The sequence below is a fragment of the Paramisgurnus dabryanus genome, chromosome 5, assembly GCF_030506205.2.
Source record: "Paramisgurnus dabryanus chromosome 5, PD_genome_1.1, whole genome shotgun sequence".
In the NCBI taxonomy this organism is placed as follows: domain Eukaryota; kingdom Metazoa; phylum Chordata; class Actinopteri; order Cypriniformes; family Cobitidae; genus Paramisgurnus; species Paramisgurnus dabryanus.
In genome coordinates, this window is record NC_133341.1 from 30212316 (window position 1) to 30232218 (window position 19903).

A 19903-nucleotide genomic window follows, 5' to 3' on the forward strand; every position below is an offset into this window, starting at 1 on the left:
TGTCCTTTCTCGTTTCTTGTCACAGCGAACGCAAACTTTTCCCACACATCAGATTTAAAATCTGCGTTTCTTTTGCTTCCGCCATTGTCGCTCCACTTGTAGAGAGGCATCAGAGTGGCACTCATGGGATTATGGGAATTGTAGTTCCCGCGTCCCTCCACTCGCTGCACTTGGCCGGAAAAAAACTACACGTGTTGCCCGGAAGACCTAATGTTTTACCGAATCACGTGACCACGGTTGTACCGGGAAAATTTTATACCGCAATCCCACGAAATGTATAATACCGTTACATCCCTAGTAAGCAGTGTACATGTGACTGAGAAATGTGCAGAGTATAAATTCAACCAAAACTGCATCAAATCTTGTTGTTTTAAGTAAAATTATGCTGCAAGGTTTTTTTAACGAGATTTAAGTTCCCCGTTATAGGCAACTCTGCAATTATTTCATATTCCCAATTTATTCCCGTTAAATTCGAAAAAATTTGGCTTTGACCACACAGTTTCTATGTTCCTTTTCACCCTGTCCCAGTGTACGGACCGTTTGTCTATGACACTAATGATTCCTGAATCTTTTATATTCCAGTCAACTGCGGTCAGTATGTGTGTGATTGAAGTAGTCAAGTGGGGTACCGAAACCTCCAAATGTGAGCTCTGCTGTGTCTCATCTTTTATTGCATCCCGATTCATGTTACAGCCTCCGTTCTGCCTGTTATACACTAGAGTGATTCCGAGCTGTCACTCGATCTACATTAGCACGCTTCAGCTACCAGCAGCACGACAGCCAGATCAAACACAGAGCCTCAGTGTTGCCACTATACCCAAACTTGTGACTATGACACTCCATACTCCGCATGCATTTCCTTTCCTCTTTCAGTCATTTTCTTTTTTACAGTATGCACTTGACAGGTGCTTTTATACAAATACAGTGTGCATTCCCTTGGATTCAAACTTATGATCTTTGCAATGCTTTAGCTGTTGAGCTACTACAGAAACACTTTATAAACCAGGACGAATTAAGGTTCTCTCTACAAGTATTTAAAACATCAACTGGCTCAAGTACTCTGGCAAAAGGTCTTTCAAGTGTGCACTACCTAGTGTACATATTGCGTCATGCTACTCAAGCATATATAAACTTTAGCTTTAGCTATTTAAACACACGGCTCTTGGGTTCCCTCCCACCTTCCCTTTACTAATGAAGGCCTTGTCAGAGTCCCATCAAGGTAATAACCGTTCACAAGATAACTGGAGGCGAACCGCACCGCAATACGTCTCCTAAAACAAATAACAACGCCGCAAGGCATGCTGGGAGTCCGGAACTGGAGCAACAACTCCATCTGTGTCTTCCGTTTTTTCATGTTTAGCATTCCAGTGAGGCTGACACTGTAGGGCTTTAATTAATAGACCGTGTGTTATTTATTGACTGTTTAAGTCAAGATCGCTCACTTTAACCTGAGGGGACGAGAGCTGCCCGTTTCTGCTGTGTTTATAGAGACAGATGTAAACACGTGTAAAACGTGCAGCTGTGCTGTAGTGTTAAAATATGAATCGGTCTGAAATCAAGGATGGTAAATAGTACATAATGAGGATGTTTTTTTAATCCTTGGTACTTCTGCATTCAAATTAAGCCCTGGACTCATTCCCAATACTGTATGTGTTATATGGATGTAATATACCGTTGCTATGTGTGTATGTATGTATGTAAGTGGTCGACCGATAGGGATTTTTACAGATACTAGGTTGGTCCATACTTGCTGATAACCGATTAATCGACCGATACTGAATAAAAACAACCATAACACTCAAAGTAAAACAATAACGAAATGGATAACAAAAGTAATAAAACATGAAAATGTGGTTAATATAAATTAAATAAATATATTAATAAAAATATGAAATAGTCCCAGAGGTAAACATTGAAATAACATAAATGTATATTATATGTGTTGTCTTGTACTTTATTTGCTTCTGTTTTAACACAAATTAAAATAACAAAAGATGTATTGCAGTACTGGTGAAAAAGAACTGAAATCAGATTTTTATTTGTTGGGTATGTTCATGTAGCTGACAGCTGCATAGTTCACACTTTCTCGTTATTAACTTTAACTCTTTCACCGCCAGCGTTTTTAAAAAAAGTTGCCAGCCAGCGCCAGCGTTTTTCATGATTTTCACAAAAGTTTAATGTCTTCCAGAAAATTTTCTTCTTCCAATATATAAACATACAATATACCAAATGAAAGAACACACCCTCTGCTTTCAAACAAAAAACCGTTTCATCCTACCTTCTGTAGTTCTTTTGTATTCAGCTTTTGAATATGGGTAGGTTTCTGCAAAAACACCACATTTTGAGCAAAAAGCAGAGATAATTCCATTTTTGTGACAGACTTTTCATAGAGTTCCCATTCAGAGCGATCTTTAAAACAGACACGGACATGCAGCAGCTTGCCATAGGGCAATACTTCCGGGTTTAAAAAGTTGCGGAAGGGCCACCTAGTGGATAATAGCGGTATTGCGGAAAGAGGGAAAAACTCATCGTTGGCAGGGAAGCATTTTCTCTTGATTGACGAGATATCTCGTCAATGGAGGGGAAAGAGTTAATAAGTAACCAACTTGATATAAACTAATGTAAATAGATGGTAATAATCATTACATTAAACATTTGGGTTGGATTTATCTGCTTGTATTTTGGTTTGAGGTACTACTAATGTTATTGTCCTGTCAGCCTTGACAACAAACTGCCGGTTCCTGTTGTTTTTATTTCTGCCAATGCAGCCTCTAGTCAGCAAATTCATTATTTTCTAATGATATGAAGCAATGGACACAACTCGGAACAACTATTGGCATGGATGTTTGCCGGTTGCCGATTGTTCCACCAATGAACTATCGGTGCCGATTAATCTGTAAAACCGATGAATCAGTCTACCTCTAATGTATGTTTACTATTATATACTATGTAATAGTATTATGATGTGTAGGACATTAATGTATGAATGATAAACCAAGGCATATATGTTAAAGGAATAGTTCACACAAAATGATTTACTTACCCTCATGTCTTTCCAGATGTATATGATTTCCTTTCTTTAGTTTAATAACATTATTTGTCCCCATGTATACAGTATACAGTATACAGTTGAAGCTCTAACACATTCATTCATCATAAACGGTATTGGTAATCCAGATTATGCAGTGGGTTAATAAATGTTTTTCAACACAAAAAAAACTATAAATAATAGAAAAAAAGATTTTTTTAGCTTTTATAGTTGCCCCAAATGTATTATGATGAGTAAGACATAAATATATAAATGATATGTTAAAGGTATAGTTCACAAAAAAATTTAATCATTTACCCTCTTGTCATTCGAGATGTATATTACCTTTTTTCTGATTTATAACATTATTTGTACCATATATGTATATATGTATATGTATGTTTCAGCAGTAACAACATAAATAAACGGCTGTCGCGGTCCGCACGTAACTTCCGGTAAAATCCGCTAAGAATAAATAACAACAAAGTACTTTAAACGTAGTTTATTTATATAACAAGCAAAAAACAACACATAGATTACCTAGGAAACCAAAACATTTGTTATTTTTGACGAGGCATTTGTTCAAGAGATCAGTTTAGCAACTAGTCAGACCATTAAAAAAACGAAACCGGAAGTAAAGTTCGGATCCAGACGTGTATCAGGTGCGTTCGATGAAACGTCTATATAGATGGTTTCAGCAGTAACAACATAAATAAACGGCTTTTATGGAACAAACATAACTTACAGTGAGACCTTTTAGAGTAATTTATTTTTTTATAACATGCAAAATAAATAAGTAGTTTACCTTAGTTTAAATCATAGATAAAGTGAATCAAGAACTACACTGAGCTACGTTACTGTGTAAAATCTGTACTATATATTTGTATACAATGTTAACCGCCCATCACATGTATGTGAATACATCACATCTTTAAAAGCAAAACGTTTGGTGTATGTATATATTTTTTTTTTTTAGCTTGTAAGCGAAAACGGCACGTACGCTTACACATCAACCGAGTTGTTTGTATTACTTTTATTATGCTGTTATGATGGACATATTGTGCTTTTTGAGCCTCAACATTATGGGACCGATATATACTTTGTGTATATAAAGTGATGAATATTTTTATAAATAGAAACTTTAGCCATTTGCATGAACGTAAATGAATATTTTTTGGGGTGAACATTCCTTTTATATGTAAATAGCTCAATAACAATAAGTTTAACATATTTGCTTGTATGAAGCAATAGATTTACTGTTTAAAATTAATAAAGCATTTGGACAATTTCTAGATGTGAAACATGATGGAACGTGTGTATCTACACCTGCTGTCCTCCTCTTAAAACACTAGTTTGAACATGATCTAAAAAAATGATCATTTGTCTTAATTAAATAAGAAAAAATTTAGCATAATTTTTTACCCCTTGGTTTGATGTTTGCTTATGTAATGCTAGAAATTCATTAATTTTAATTTAATATAAATGTGTTTCAGAGTGGCCACTGTTTTTTCCCAGCAAGCAATTGCCTTCATTTCACCATCTAGGTTAACTGTAGACCCGATATAGTCCGGCTATGAGTAGCCAAACATCTAGCTAATATAACCTTGAACTTGATTACATAATTATAATAATAACTTGCAAGATGTAAGATATCCTATCACGTAACAAATTAAACGGTGATTACAACGGTTTTAGGTTAATTTATTTTGGGGCTATAGTAAGATGTCTATTAAAGGAATAGTCTACTCATTTTCAATATTAAACTATGTTATTACCTTAACTAAGAAGAGTTGATACATCCCTCTATTATCTTAGTGCGTGCATGTAAGCGTTCGGGCGCGCTGCGACACTTCGATAGCATTTAGCAATAGCACTTTTGGGAGTACTTCGACTCGGCGCAGTAACACTCTCCCTCTCCCATTATGAGAGGGAGAAGGGGAGCGGATTTTTCAGGCGAGTTGAAGTACTCCCAAAAGTGCTATTCCGCCATACAATATAGTTCCTCTTTTAAATCCGCTTAGAAAAGCGCTACGTTTTATTTTGTACCACCAAACTTGCTCGTATAACTACTCGTCTTAAATAGGAAAAACATTGATGTGTTTGGTCACTTCTAACTTTATCTCTGAGTGGTACCATTGAATGAATGGGGCTAAGCTAAATGCTATCGAAGTGTCGCAGCGCCCCCCAGCGCTTACGTGCACGCACTAAGATGATAGAGGGATGTATCAACTCTTCTTAGTTAAGGTAATAACATAGTTTAATATTGAAAATAAGTAGACTATTCCTCTAAATTTTCGCTGACAGCACAAATTTTTCCTTGTTTTAGCCTAGACGTCAGGGTTGTGTTAATAGACGTCTTTTAAATGCATTACTTGCTGGGTTGATTCCAGTTGAAAGTCAATGTTGCCAGAGGTTTTATGTGCAGATTGTACATGTTTAGCAGTGTAGCATTAGCGTGTTGGTTATGTATTGATGGTCATGGCTCCTCTATCCTCGAAATTGTTGTGTTTTGAGTCACCTGTCTCTGTTTGGTGTCAGGCGAGTCATGACTTGAGGAGGTAGAGTGCAGGAAAATGGGACGCTGCTGGCGATCAGCCCAATGTTGGCTACATTTTCCTACCACCTGTGAACAAACCAACCACTAATAAACAGACAGATGTCTACATCCAACTTGTTTTGCGTCCTTTGTTATTTGGTGCTATCATTAATTTTTTGGTTAAGATTGAATATTACTGTAGCATACCACTCATGTTAAATTGGGTTAATTTGGCGCAGATGATACATGTGACGAATTCAATTAAAGTGTTTTAATGTTTTTTAGGTGAATGTGGTGGAGATGAAAAACTGGACTCAGGTGTGCACTCTGAAACCAGATCTTAAACTGGGAATGCTCATGTGCATGAAGATGTGGCAGGTAACAAACCACATTTGAAATTAAAATATTAAAGCAATTTTATTTTTTATTTTTTGTGCAACATTCAAATTATCAAAAATGTGTAACATTATGTATTCACTACCAGTCAAACATTTGACAATGCATACTCATTGGTGTTTTATTTATGTAGCAAGACTGTCACCACATGAATCATTATTTAACTATCCGGTCTGTTTTTTTTTTATGGTTTTTATGATCATGAGAAACGTACTTTCAGTTTAATGTTCCAAAGTTTTAACTGATTATGTAGTTGAGCAATTTCATGCAAATTCCAGAAATAAAGTTTTAAAGGGATAGGTCACCAAAATGAAAATTCTCTCATCATTTACTCACTCTCATGTTGTTATAAACCTGTATACATTTATTTTTTCTGATGAACACAAAGGAAGATATTTTTAAAGAATATTTGTAACAAATACTTAATGAACCATATTCAACTATAGTATTATTTTATTGGACTCATGATCGGTTTGGTTACAAACATTCCTCAAAATATCTTCCTTTGTGTTCATCAGAACAAATACATTTATACAGGTTTGCAAATAAGGGTGAGAAAATTGACAAAAAAATTTTTTTTGGGTGAACTATCTCTTTAACCAAATGTTTTTAACCATACTGATATATCAGATGTCAATGTTTTGTAGGGCTGGGTATCGATTCACATGTTCTGTATCGATTCAATTTCGATTCATAAGCTATCGATTCGATTTCGATTCTCTGTTCGATTCCGATTCTCGGACCAATTTTTATACTTGATTCTCAATTCAACTCTATGAATATAGATTTAATACAAATACTTTATTTATATAAAAAAGTGAACATAAGTTTACAAGTGGGCAACTAGTAAAAAGAGATTATGAGCCACCAACCTGTATTACACTTTTTTATTTTTGGTACACTTGGGTACATTAAAACAGAACCCATCTCAAATTTTCAGATGCATACTATTATGTTAAATACAATAAAATTTTGATGCAAGATGAAAAAAGTATGCTGAAAAAAGTCAAAACAGTCACATTCCTTGATCAAACAGGATCAGGTTATTTCATTTAAAAAAATTAATTTGTGGCTTTTGAGAATCGATTTTTAAATCGCCACGTTTAAAAAAAAAACGATTAATCGAAAAATCTACTTTTTTGCCCTGCCCTAATATTTTGTGGTCTTAATGTGTGATCTGTTTACGTTTTTAATCACTTAAAAATATATATTTTTCCAGTTAGGAAAGCACAGATTTCAGAATTGAAATGTCCATAACAGAGAATTGTCACATCCATAACACATTTATTTCTCATAAATGCCCACATGAAAATAATATTATAAATTTTTGTGTTTACAGAGCCGTGCCTTTTGCATTTGTTGAGTTTTATTGGTTCTGGTTTGTGCATTTTTTATTACAGAATTCATACAAAATATGTTTTCTCCCCAAAATGTATGTGCTTTTTTCCTCATATAAAACAGAAAACACATGAATGGTTTGATATTTTTCTAATATCTGATGTTTATAAAAATATAAGTAGATGATCCAATATATTGGTAATAAATTTCGTCAAATTTTTGACTGAAAATGTCACATTAGAATTGCTCAGTTATGATAATTAAGATTTCCCCACATTAGTTGAAATGTTGTTCTCATGAAACTTAATTTTTTTTATTATCAACCGTTGCTTTTCAAGTTACTGACAAGACGAGTTTGCCAAGTGTACAAAACACCAGACAACAAATTTTATAGAGACCTTTCCCGCACTGTACCATAATCATAGTGTTTGTAACAGCTTTGGTTTACCACCATATATCAGCTGGCCGTGTATGTGTGTTTTGTAAACACGGCTGCGAATCTTATTCAACTCTCGTTAAAGAGACCTATAATTATTTTCACAGATAGTTAACATCTCTTTTTGTAGTACTTATTTAGAGTTTTCCATCTCTTCCCTTAAGCTCCAAATTAATCTGGGGTCCTTTGACAGCAGGGCGGTCTTCACTCGCAGTAAATTGGCAACGCTAATCAAAGCATTGGATGAAGTCGGCATTGGCTGCAGGCGCTTTCGGTTGTTGTATCAATAACGGCCCATAAAAAGGCTGGTGTTGTAATATGTGTTTGCTTTACACCAGCATTCCCTCATTCTTTATCCTGCTCTTATGTAGACATTGGTGCTCTAAGTGCGTCTTTCTCTGAATTAGAATTGATCATAATGAAGTATTAATGGGAAACCTCACAAGTAGGTGCTGACGTCTAACAGCAGGGCGGTGGGCGACAGTGAATTCACCCATCTTTCATTGCTCAGACAGGAAGAATCTGTCAACTTCAAACCCCATAGGTTGAGTTCAGAGTCACCTGACTTCCCGGTTGAGGGCGTGAACGGTCCTAGTCAGATGAGGGCCTGTAGGAAGGAGTGTGACTGGCCCAGCGTGAACCTTGCTAGATGTGGGCACACCTGGCCCGATCGCTTGTAACATACTGCTCGCTCGCACTGCCAATCAATCAGGCAGCAGTTGTCTTGTTATCCTCACGATCCCTGCTGGTGAAGACCTGCTGTTTCTTCAACCTTACACACACAGGAGATCCCTGTCTTTCTCGCTTTCTTCCTTCTCATTTTTCTTTGTCTGTAGCCAGAAGGTTGACAACAGATTTATTGTCCTTCTCCAAGCTCTTTTTGCTGGACTATTGGAAGTTTGGCTCGAGGTTTTGGATGATTTGTCTTCTCCTCCCATTCCTTCCAGGAGCCTACAGCGAAAACGAAGGTTCTTGATGAAATTCTTTTTCCATCGAACTCATGGTCATCGCCTGAGAGGGCCATGACATCACCCTCCACCAGCTCAGATCCGATCAGTTTGTTTGTTCTCTTGGTGAGAACATTTGCCTCTCAAAAACTTGTTTTCCGTCCGGAGCTCGGCCTGTCTTGGTTCCCTGTTATAGTCCTCATAATGCCACCGTTCCTTTCATCAGCGTTGCATTTTCTCGTAACTCTGTTTCACATATGTTCATCCTTGTTCAAGGCTTGGTTTACATGCATGCCACCCACGGTCCTTCACACAACTTGACCTACAGGAGCTCCTTTCTCCTGATCTTCCTTTTGAAGGCTCCCGAGATGCAAGGAGGGCCCTACGCCGGGATCAATCCTGTGGTTTCTCGCTCAGCAGGGGCTTCACTGGTGCATGGCGACTTGTTGCCATCCATTGGAACGCCGCCGCCATCCTCCTCCCTCCTGTTCTGTTGTGGCTTCACTCGGGAACATCCATCTGAAGCAGCTGTTGGAATGATGAATCTTTCCCCATAGCCCGAGTCCTAATCCAGCTAAAGCGCCCTCTTGTAGACCAGCCATGAAGGATATAATGAATTAGGTGTCTACCCAGGGTTCCGTGACCCTTGACCTGTGACATCATCAATCAAGGAGCACCTACACTTAACTGAAGTGCAAGGGCCAGAGGGCAACAGACGGTAATGCTTAACAACTGTCTATGAGGCTTGGGGATTGATTTCCAGTTTTATTTTTTATTTCATCTTAATATGCTTCGCTGGTGATATGTTTACACTGTGTTTAGAATTCAGGCAGAAATTTGTTTAAGCATAGCGGGGGGAAATAAATGTACCGCGCTCCAAGACGATGACCTTTGCGAAGAAACTTGCAGGAGGGAGTGAGCGAATACTAATACATGGAAAAAAATTCGTCCCCACATTTTGGCCTTTACACAGATGGAAGGAATTTTTCTTCACCAGCTTTGCCTGTACAGTGCACACTACTATCGCCCTAGGACAGAAGATTAGGGAAGATTCCTTATCCTTATGTAGGTAAAACCCAAAACAAGTGAACAAGAACAGTTGGCCTTCCCTCCACATGCGTTAGTCACCATTTCTCCAACATGGTTATGAGGCTAATTGTGTGTTTATTTGGTTTGAATTTGCATACACATGTTGGTAAATGGTACCACTGTGTTATTGCTTGCGTGAGGAGATGAATGATCTGCCAGAAGGAAGGTGTGTGTGTATTTGGGAAGAAGAGGGGAAGAGCACCTCCGTTGTAAATCTTGTTGTGTAGACAGCACGCCTGCAGCTCTGTTCTGAGTTATGAGACCGTAGGCTTTTATCAGCCTGCTCATTCTGCCTTTATCCGCTAAACTGATTTATGAGACAGCCTACTGCGTGTAGCCGTGTAACGCAGGCGCTCCTCTTCGCAGATAATGAGCGGGGATCCACAGAGGTGCTGTAAATCTGAGTAAATAAACAAGTACCGCACCTGAGCTGTCGTTTTTTCGAGGTTAAGTGAAAAGAGGTCATGGAGTGTAAACTGAAATGACATGAGATCGCACTGATTGTGTCTATGAACAGTCAGAACAAGTTAATATCAGTTTAATTTGCATTTTGGTCTTCCTGTAGCTCAGCTGGTAGAGCGATGCGGGAGCTGCTCAAACGGTCATGGGTTTGATCCCAGGGAACCCACATACTAATAAAATGGATACTTTGCATTTAACTGCAGTTTGGTGGTTTTGGATAAAAGCATCTGAAAAATGCACTGTAGATGTAATTTCAGTGCTGCTTCTGTTGTACCTGTGGTCTGACATTAGGCCTTGGTGCTCATGTGGGCAAAATTAGTTTGAATCCGACTACTATTTCCCACTTCCCCCTTTTACCCATAATTCCCTGTGTTTCCTCTACTGTTTTGTAAAACAAGTAGTAGGAAGGTCAAAAAATAATTTGTGTGTGTCTAAAGCTGTGTCCCAATTTGAAGGATGTATTCCAATGTGGCATTCACACCAGACGCGGAAGAGGCGGCAAGCACGAGTGATTTACATGTTAAGTCAATGCAAAGACGAGAATAGGCATCCTGCGGCACAGTATGCGGAACTGCGCGCTGCCGCAGAAAAAGCGCGAGTTGAAAAATCAGAACTTTGGCGGATATTCGCGCCCCGGTAACCAATATGAAGCTTGACCTAGTAGTCACGTGACTACAGGGAGCAAGCAGAGTTGCAGAAGCCCCTCCCATGACACGAATTTCATGTCTCGAATGACTAAAATTTAAACTATGCCCGAACAACGCGTTTTTCCGCCTCTACTGCGGCTGGTGTGAACGCCACATAAGACCGATTGCATCACAGCAGGACGACTGAAGGCGAGTAAGGCCATCCTGCTTAAAATGTAACCTCAGAATGCATCCTTCTTTCTCCAGGCTGCGAACGATAGAATAAATTGATGCTTCACAGCCGAAGCTATCCCGAGATTCATTGTGCGGCTGTAACGGATGAGTATAATGGCTGGATATTTTAAAATAAACATTTAAAACTTTTATTAAATAAAATTGTCATTTTTGTATTATATTGTGTTTTGTATTATAACTTGTTTTGTATTAACTCTTTCACCACCAGTGTTTTTTTTTTTAAAACGTTGCCAGCCAGCGCCAGCGTTTTCATGATTTTCACAAAAGTTTAATGTCTTCCAGAAAATGTTCTTCTTCAAATATATAAACATACAATATACCAAATGAAAGAACAGACCCTCTGCTTTCAAACTGCTTTTCTTTTGTAATCAGCTTTGAATATGGGTAGGCTTCTGCAAAAACACCACATTTTGAGCAAAAAGCAGAGATAATTCAATTTTTGTGACGGACTTTTCATAGAGATCCCATTCAGAGCGATCTTTAAAACAGACACGGACATGCAGCATCTTGCCATAGGGCAATACTTCCGGGTTTAAAAAGTTGCGGAAGTGGACCTAGTGGATAATAGCGGTATTGCGGACAGACGGAAAAACTCGTCATTGGCGGGGAAGCGTTTTCTCTTAATTGACGAGATATCTCGTCAATGGCGGGGAAAGAGTTAATATTATTCTGTGTATGTTGCTTATAGGTTGATTAATTTGATATACTGTTGGTTAGTTTAATCTACATAAATGTGTCATATTTTCTAAAATAAAATTAATATTTTTCCAGTTCCATAGTTATTTTAATAAGTCAGAAACGTCTATGCTGTCAGGCGCTGACAGGCGCGGTGGACGCGTACAGCAGGTGACGCAACTTATGGATCCTCCGAAGGCTAGACGTCTCATTTCAGTTCACTTAATGGACTTCCTTTGAAGGACCCAACCTTCAAATTGGGACACAGCTTATATGTTTATGTACTTACGGGCTTGTAGAAGACACAAGGTGTGCTGTGATTGGCCAAAGTAGTGTCACATGATTAATGGTGTGTTTCATCAAAGCACTGGCAGTCAGATTACCTCTGTTTAACACTCCTGACAAGTTTCTGTTCATCTGATGGTCTCTCTCTCTCTCTCTCTCTCTCTCTCTCTCTCTCTCTCTCTCTCTCTCTCTCTCTCTCTGTGTCTCTCTGTAGGCAGAGTCTGGTCCTGTTCTCTGTGCTGGTTATGAAGATGGCTCTGTGGTATTATGGGATGTTTCCCATCGCCGTCCATTCAGCCATCTGAAGCCACATTCTGAGCCGGTGATGTGTCTAGATGTTGACATATGCGGCAAAAAAGGCATTTCAGCATCTTCAGACGACATCATTCACTCCTGGACAGTTGACCCACAGCAAAACCTTCAGGTATTCCATTACATATGTATATATTCACATAGGCTACATACAATCCACACTGTAACAGCCCCCTAAATTATTGTTCTGTATGCGTGTACAGAAAACAGTAGTTAAGGGCTCATTATAGTTGTGCGTAGGTCCTACAGCGTAATCATGACGACGTAGGTTACACGTCGGTTGTCATTTATACTTTTGCTTTTTTTAAGTTATATTTTTTGGAGGGGTTTCTAGAGCAGTGGTTCTTAACGTTATTCCTGGAGGCCCACTGCCCTGCATGTTTTGTATGTCTCTTTTATCTGGCAGACTCAGTTCAGTTCATTGAGATCTCTTCTAATGAGCTGATGATTTGAATCAGGTGTGTTAAATAAGGGAGACATACAAAATGTGCAGGGCAGTGGGCCTCCAGGAATAACGTTAAGAACCACTGTTCTAGAGCACCAATCACAGCACTTGCGGTCCGCATAGAACTTGCCAAATTAAAAATTTGGCAAGGTGCACGTCAGGTTACGCAGAGGCTACGGATAACCTACGGCATAGACCTTGCGCACGACTATAAATTGGACTTAAGGCTGCTACAAACAAGCAATAGAAATCATATAACTTGATTGATGTAAGTAAACTGTTTTGACAGAAAGTTTAGGTTAGCTCAGTTCTGTTTTTAGAGTGAATTTAGTTATCACTACTTTAAATAACCCAACAATGTGTAATATAGAATTGGATTAATAATGGGATTAAGAGGAAGTGGCATGTTTAAGTGTGTACGTGGCCATATGGACACCTGATACTCTTGGAATATTTTCGGCTTGAATAAAATTTCCTCTGGTTTGTTGGATAGTAAATCACTTTGTTACTTCGAATTGCCGACTCTCAGCCACATTGTGATGTCATAGAGTATTTTTAGGCCAAAGTGCGCTTTCTCCTACAATACTCCCCCAATTTTATGTTTATCCATATAACATTCTTTACATAAATTAAGCTCACATTGGAGCCGTGTTTTATCTTCCATAACACTTTACTCATTTGAGGGCTGATTCTCTCCGGGATTTCACGATTTACAGATTCGATAATTCACATTCGTCCAGAGAATCTGTGTGAAAATGCTCTGATATAAAACACTGAAGCCCTGTGCGAGGATTGTTATTCTTTCCATAGACTTTTACACATGAATGAACGGATGGGAAATATTCCCAAACCCTTCCTCCCTGTTTCGTCCAGCACGCAAAATGTATCTACAATAATACTGCAAAAGCATTTATTCAAACGTTCTCAAAATAGGAGCTATATGGACGGTTTAGTTTATTTTGCACGTCGAAAAAAAATTGATTTAGAATGTAATTCTTGGAGGGGAGGGCAAAAAAGGGCTCGGAAAAGGAGTCAGACGGGACTTTTAAATTACCCCGAAGTGCAGCGCAGTGTGACGTCCAGACAGCCGCTGCGAGATCTTCCCACAGAAGTATTTTTGTGCGGCGGTAGCAATGGGGGCATCTGCCGGGTGGCTGCTTCTCTCGCTCGCTCGCTTGATGAACGACCCGCGAGAGGTAATAAAAACATCAGAACCTCGCAGGCTGCTAACCAAACAAAAAACACATCTGTAATAAAAGCTACAGTAGTTCACAGTGGGAGGCTCTACAAAGGGCAGAGAAGAACGAATGAGGTAGAGCAACATAAGGCCCAAGATTTCGCTGTCCCACCTTAACCTGTTCCTGAATGTTGTGGAAAAGGAAAATCATGCCATGATACCAAACCACCTCCTGGAGACCAACCCTCATGAAATACACCTACATTACCCTATATTTTTATTATTTATCATTATTATTATTATTATTATTATTATTACTACAAATTGGCTAATTCATATGAATTTGTACGAAGTAAATTATAAAGTAACGTATAATTATTAGAGAAAACAATAATGATACCCATCCATAAACCCAACGTTACAGCGGTGAAAGCACTTCGAACCAAAACAAACAAATTTAGTCGAACAAATTCATACAAACAAGCCACCTCGTAAAATGCATACAGATAGCCATGAAATTCTTTGAGACTTTGTCACTGTGTGTCGCCCGTCTCTTTTAATAAGTTCATTAAGAGGCGTTCCTAATTATTATTGCCCTAATAACAATTATAAACAATCCACTGAAGTAACTGATTAATGACTTGAACTCCATGCCTCACTCCCATTGGTAGTCACCAAGCGTGCTGAAAAGTAAAGCCAAAACATCTCGATCACCCCCAGTGACTGGACCTAGTATAGGTCATAAACCCCGCCTCCACCATGTTATTCAATGGGACTTAAGACCATCTAAACAATTTAATTACACCTCAATAATTTTTTTTGAAGCTAGTTTCTGTCATTTACTGTAGTTTTTATCACACTGATGAAAATTCAAGTGTTTGTTATTTAATGCTATAAAAACAGTGGTGTGACGTCATGATTGACAGCTGTGATATGCGCATTCTGCGAGGGCAGGGCCTTGATTCGCGGCTTTACTTCCTGCTCACTACTGAGCAGGACTGGTCCCGAAATTGCTATTGCACAGTCTCAATACCCAAGATGTCAGCACTGTATCGGGACACTAGCGGCTCCAATTGAAGAGAGCGAATGTCCATCTTTTTTACAGTCTATGGTAGTCACTCTTGAAAGTCGCTCATCATTTGCATAACGTTAAACGTTTTTCAACTTTCAAACTTCCTGCACACTTCCCATTCGGTCACCAACATTAACTGTTGCTCGCGTTGCCGGAAATCACCAGATCTCCATTAAGTTGAATTGTATTGTGTCGCTTGCTTTTGGGCTAGTTGTAAATGTCCATTGTGCTGGTTTTTGATACGAAAATCTGGCAACCCTGGCTGTGCGCTTGCGCAGAGGTTTGGTTCGGATTATATAGGCTGTGCATGTAAACGGGCATTTTAGTCAGATTGCATAAAATGCAATAATATCTATTATCTTTGGCCTCATCTTTATTACATCATATCATTTATGATATACCATATCATACTTCTCATAACAACACGGATGCAGAGGTATTCATCTTCTCATATAATTACAATCAGGTGTGTTGTATATGGTCAAAACCGACAGTAGTCTGACAGAAGCTTGTGTATGCATGTATCATGTGGTAGGGCTGTAACAGAGGTGAAGGACAGGGAAACATTCTTATCAAGTACAGATAAACAGCGATTCACCCGGGGTGGCTCACAATCCATTCCACACTCGCCCCTGGACACGATAGCCGAAGTGGAGGAATTTAGCATCTGTCACAGAAATGACTAAGAGTGATTACACTCATGTATCGCTTTGCATCTGTGGCATACCACAGATCTTAGGGCCCCACACAAACCATGAGACAGTGCCCCGCCCATAAACAGTGATGTCATACACAAGTGTTCTTAATGGAAGTAATCGGTTCGTATTTCAGTAGTGAAATTTTTTGACTAATATATCTTTTGTATTGATATACTTTATCCATAAACTCATTTCAGAAGCACCCCGAAAATGCGTCGTTTTTATTTTCGTATCATTTACAAAGTGTAAATCCTACAGCATGTTTATCATGGTGATTTCATAGCTGTTTTGAAAATTTCAATACTTTTACAGAAAATATTTATTGGGTGTGTAACCATACAATGATTTGGATCGATGCATTGATTTTATTTCTAAAGATCTGATGCATCGATGCCACACGTAAAAAAATCGTTTTGAGGTACCTTTATTTTGACACTCTCCACATCCTCATTCCTTGACATAACGTCCATCTACGCATTTCCGCCAAAGTGCGCATTTATTTATTTTTTCATCTGCAAGCGCCAGCAAGTAAAGCTCTTAAAAGAGACCACTGCAGCACTTGTTTGACTGTTTTGATGTTGTGTGACAGATCAAATGTCAAAAGTTTAACAGCTTTATTTTTTATATTCATGTATTTTTCAATTTAATAATTTTTTTCTAAAACTACCTCAGTGTTTGTCACTATTGCACATTTTGGCACACAATACTGAAAGACTTTGACTGTTGCCATCATAACTTGATTTTTGCCATCATAAGCTTGATTTTATGTGACATTTTGATGTGACTCATTATTAATTTTTCTTTATTTAAAAAAAGTGTATTTTTGTTAGTTTGTTGTTGTAAATGTTCCAATTGGGACAGAGATTGTGCCATTTTCAAGTAGTTCAATTAAATGTTTGTGTTATATATTTTGGTTGCATTTGTAAGTAAAAATGTAACTGCTTAACTAGGCACGTATTTTAAAAATATTGATAAATTAATCGAATCCGTTTGAATCGTAATCGCAATGAAGAAGCGTTTGATGTATTGGGGGAGGAAACGCGACTCGTCGGCAAAGAAAACGTTTTTTTTTTTTTTTGTATATTGAGTCGTATAGATTTAACTCCCTAATATCGATACGCGAGTATTGTGATGTTGTTGTTTGACAATAGTGTAACAATTCTCAAAAATGCATTAGCGATATTTTTTTCAGGACATTTGTTTCTTTGGAGTCTGTATCCTGACCACTAGATAGCATTTGTCTTGTCTCTGAACCTAAACAGTGACAGGAAGTACTAGCATAGGGAGCGACATTTTTTTTGCTAAGGTTTGCATATGGTGGTGTGTTCTCTCTCATTTTGTCCATTTGTACAGTATCGCAGCGTATTGCAACGAACCTTGTCTATCGTGATACGTATCGTATTGCGAGATTCTTGCTGATACACGGCCCTAATAGAAGCTAGTAAGTATATAAAAATATTTGACACAAGTGGTATATTCCAAGACTTCTAATATGATACTATATGATTACTTTGATGAATCAATAAAAATAATTGATAACTGAGGGGTGCAAAGGTCATTGGTACGATTTCCACATACTAATAAAAACATATAGCTTGAATGCATTGTGACCGTGGGTTCACACCAGCCGCGTTTGATGCGTCAAATTTGCGTCTACCCTGTCTAGTTTGCGCTTGAACATTTTGAGTTTACTCGCTTCATTTGCGCGTGAAATTCTAGTCATTGAGACATTCATGCGGAAATTCGCGTCATGGGAGGGGCTTTTGCGACTCCGCTCGCTTTCTGTAATCACGTTACAACTAGAGCAAGCTCCTGCTGGTTAACACGGCTCGTTTTTCCGCCAAAGTTCACATTTTTCAACTTGCGCGTTTGCCGCGGCATCACTCAATTCGCGTCCATTCACGACCATTCGTGCGAACAAGGCGGAATCGCGCTGCGAGACCTCCAGACACGCGTCAACGCGTCTTCACATTGACTTAACATTGAAATCACTCGCACTTGACGCCTCTACCGCGGCTTGTGTCTCCTCAAATAAAAGCGTCTGGGAAATACATAAAATGTAAAGTAATTGAATTTAAATATGGTGATGTAAGAACTAAGTTGAATTTCATTTAACTGACGTGTGTCCATTTTTGTTTCGATTTCAGTACAAATAACTTGCTCATTATACAAAGTAAATATAATACTTCAGCACACATGGTCCTGTAGTTGGTTTATTTTGACCTCTGTGTAGTAAACGCACCATATATCTGCCTCTCACATCTAACATCTTTGTAGTGTAAAACTACTCTCAATAGGCAAATTTATCCATAACATAATTGGCTCATAACACAGTGAGGATGCAGGTGCTGTGCACGTGTTACTGCGGCTGTGCGTGTGTGTGTGATGGGAGACGTTTGGCAATCAAGATTTGGCTTTGGCAATCTATGGGTGGTTTGCCGCACTGTCGTCCATTGACAGATGTGGACAGACAAGATCCTAGAGACTGAGATGATGTGTGTGCCTGTGTGTATGTGTGTAAAGATTAGTGTAAATCAGGCATGGCTGTCTATGCATGCTGTTTGAGAAGTGCTGACAGCTCTCACAGATGGATCTCCCCATCTCCTTGTGTTCAGTCCCTGCATTCCTACTGCCCTCCTCAATTAAACGGACCGCCCTCCCCCTACCCTTCCTGCAGCACACCAGGCTCCGTGCTTCAGGTATCCAGCATCTGTCAGCACCCCTCCGCTTGGATCAAGCTGTCATACCGAGGGTTGTTCTGGAATGGGGCTTGTAAATTCCCACTGAAGTACTTGTCCACAATATTGGGTATTCATATCTTCTTTTCCATAATGTCATTCCGAGATGTTTTCGCTCGGGTTTGTGTTATCCATAAAACAAGGGACCAAAAATGGAGTACTGTTAAGGGGCGTGTCATAAAACAATGTCATATGACAATGCACCCTCACCTGTACTGGATTGTCAGCTTTAAGTGGACAGGTGATGATAACTGGTTTCAGTGGATCAGCGGGAAGGCAGTTCACCTTGCCAAGTCCAGGCCAGAGTGAGCCACACAGGCCCTGCATGTCATCACACTATTTTATCATCCCATTGCATTGCTGCCAAAAACGAATCGCAGTTACCTTTTTAATAGGCCTTCGTATAGTTAAACCAAGGAAATGTCTTGACCTACAAGTGTGTTTGGAAACCCTCGCACACTTGCATCCCGTTTCACCCCTACCAAAAAACATCATGCTTAACTTCGGTTTCATCTAGCGTAACTAAGATATAGTATAGTAAAAACCTTCAGAGGTTTGTTTCTGGTTAGTTCTAGAAAGTACTGGCGTGTGTGCGTCAATGACCATTTGGTATGTATCCCCATCTGGAAAACAATATTGAAACGGGAAAATGAAGGATAGTTCTTAAAGACTGACCTCTTTGATGTCTGCAGTGAAAGTTTGAGAATCTGAGGCCACAGAGAATGGATACCACCGTTCTCAGACTCCAAGAGCTGTGTTTGAAATACATACTGGCGTGCGTTTGAAAGACATTTGTATGGAGTTAAACGCACCATTTGAAGATACCTTGGTGATGATACATCAAGAAATCCCTTGGCTAGAGTTTGCAGTATTTTAAGAAATCCAGAAATAGTAAATGTTAATGCAGACATGTGAGTTTGAACACGAGCGCAAGTCGCCGTCCTCTAATGGTTATTTCGTGATGCGGGTCTCGCGGCTCGCTTTATAAACACCCATTTACCTTTTTTATCGCTTTGCTGTGACCTCTTAATTAAATTAATGTATTTTCCTGACACAAACTATGGGAAGCATAACAAACACAGATAGACACATTAACCCATCATTATCAGCCCTGTAATACGGACCAGATGGGCGTTTAGTTCAGGCATACCAGGCACAGCTCGGAGCGATTCATCTTTCTCCCCCGTCCCTCTTGGCCACCCCATCTCTCCCTTTCTCTTTGTGGGAAAGTTTTGCCTTTTTCTGCATCTCGCAGGTGACATCATTACCCCGTTCTGAATCACAGTCTGATTCGGGCCTGAGATTTGAGATATAAACAAGACTGATGCCATACCTGTGATTTGTTTTCAAACTTTTTCCCCTTAAAAAATGACATTAGGGTTGCATTC

At 39.0% G+C, this 19903-nt stretch overlaps 1 protein-coding gene across 2 annotated transcripts in view; it reads left to right on the plus strand.

Moving 5' to 3' along the window:
* The window catches only part of gnb1l (guanine nucleotide binding protein (G protein), beta polypeptide 1-like), a 42098-nt gene that overhangs the window by 18966 nt on the left and 3229 nt on the right, over positions 1-19903 (plus strand). For both annotated transcript variants that reach the window (XM_065250861.2, XM_065250860.2), the window contains 2 exons: positions 5850-5942; positions 12288-12497. In XM_065250861.2, the coding sequence (XP_065106933.1) occupies positions 5850-5942; positions 12288-12497 (303 nt within the window). The remainder of the gene's footprint in view (positions 1-5849; positions 5943-12287; positions 12498-19903) is intronic.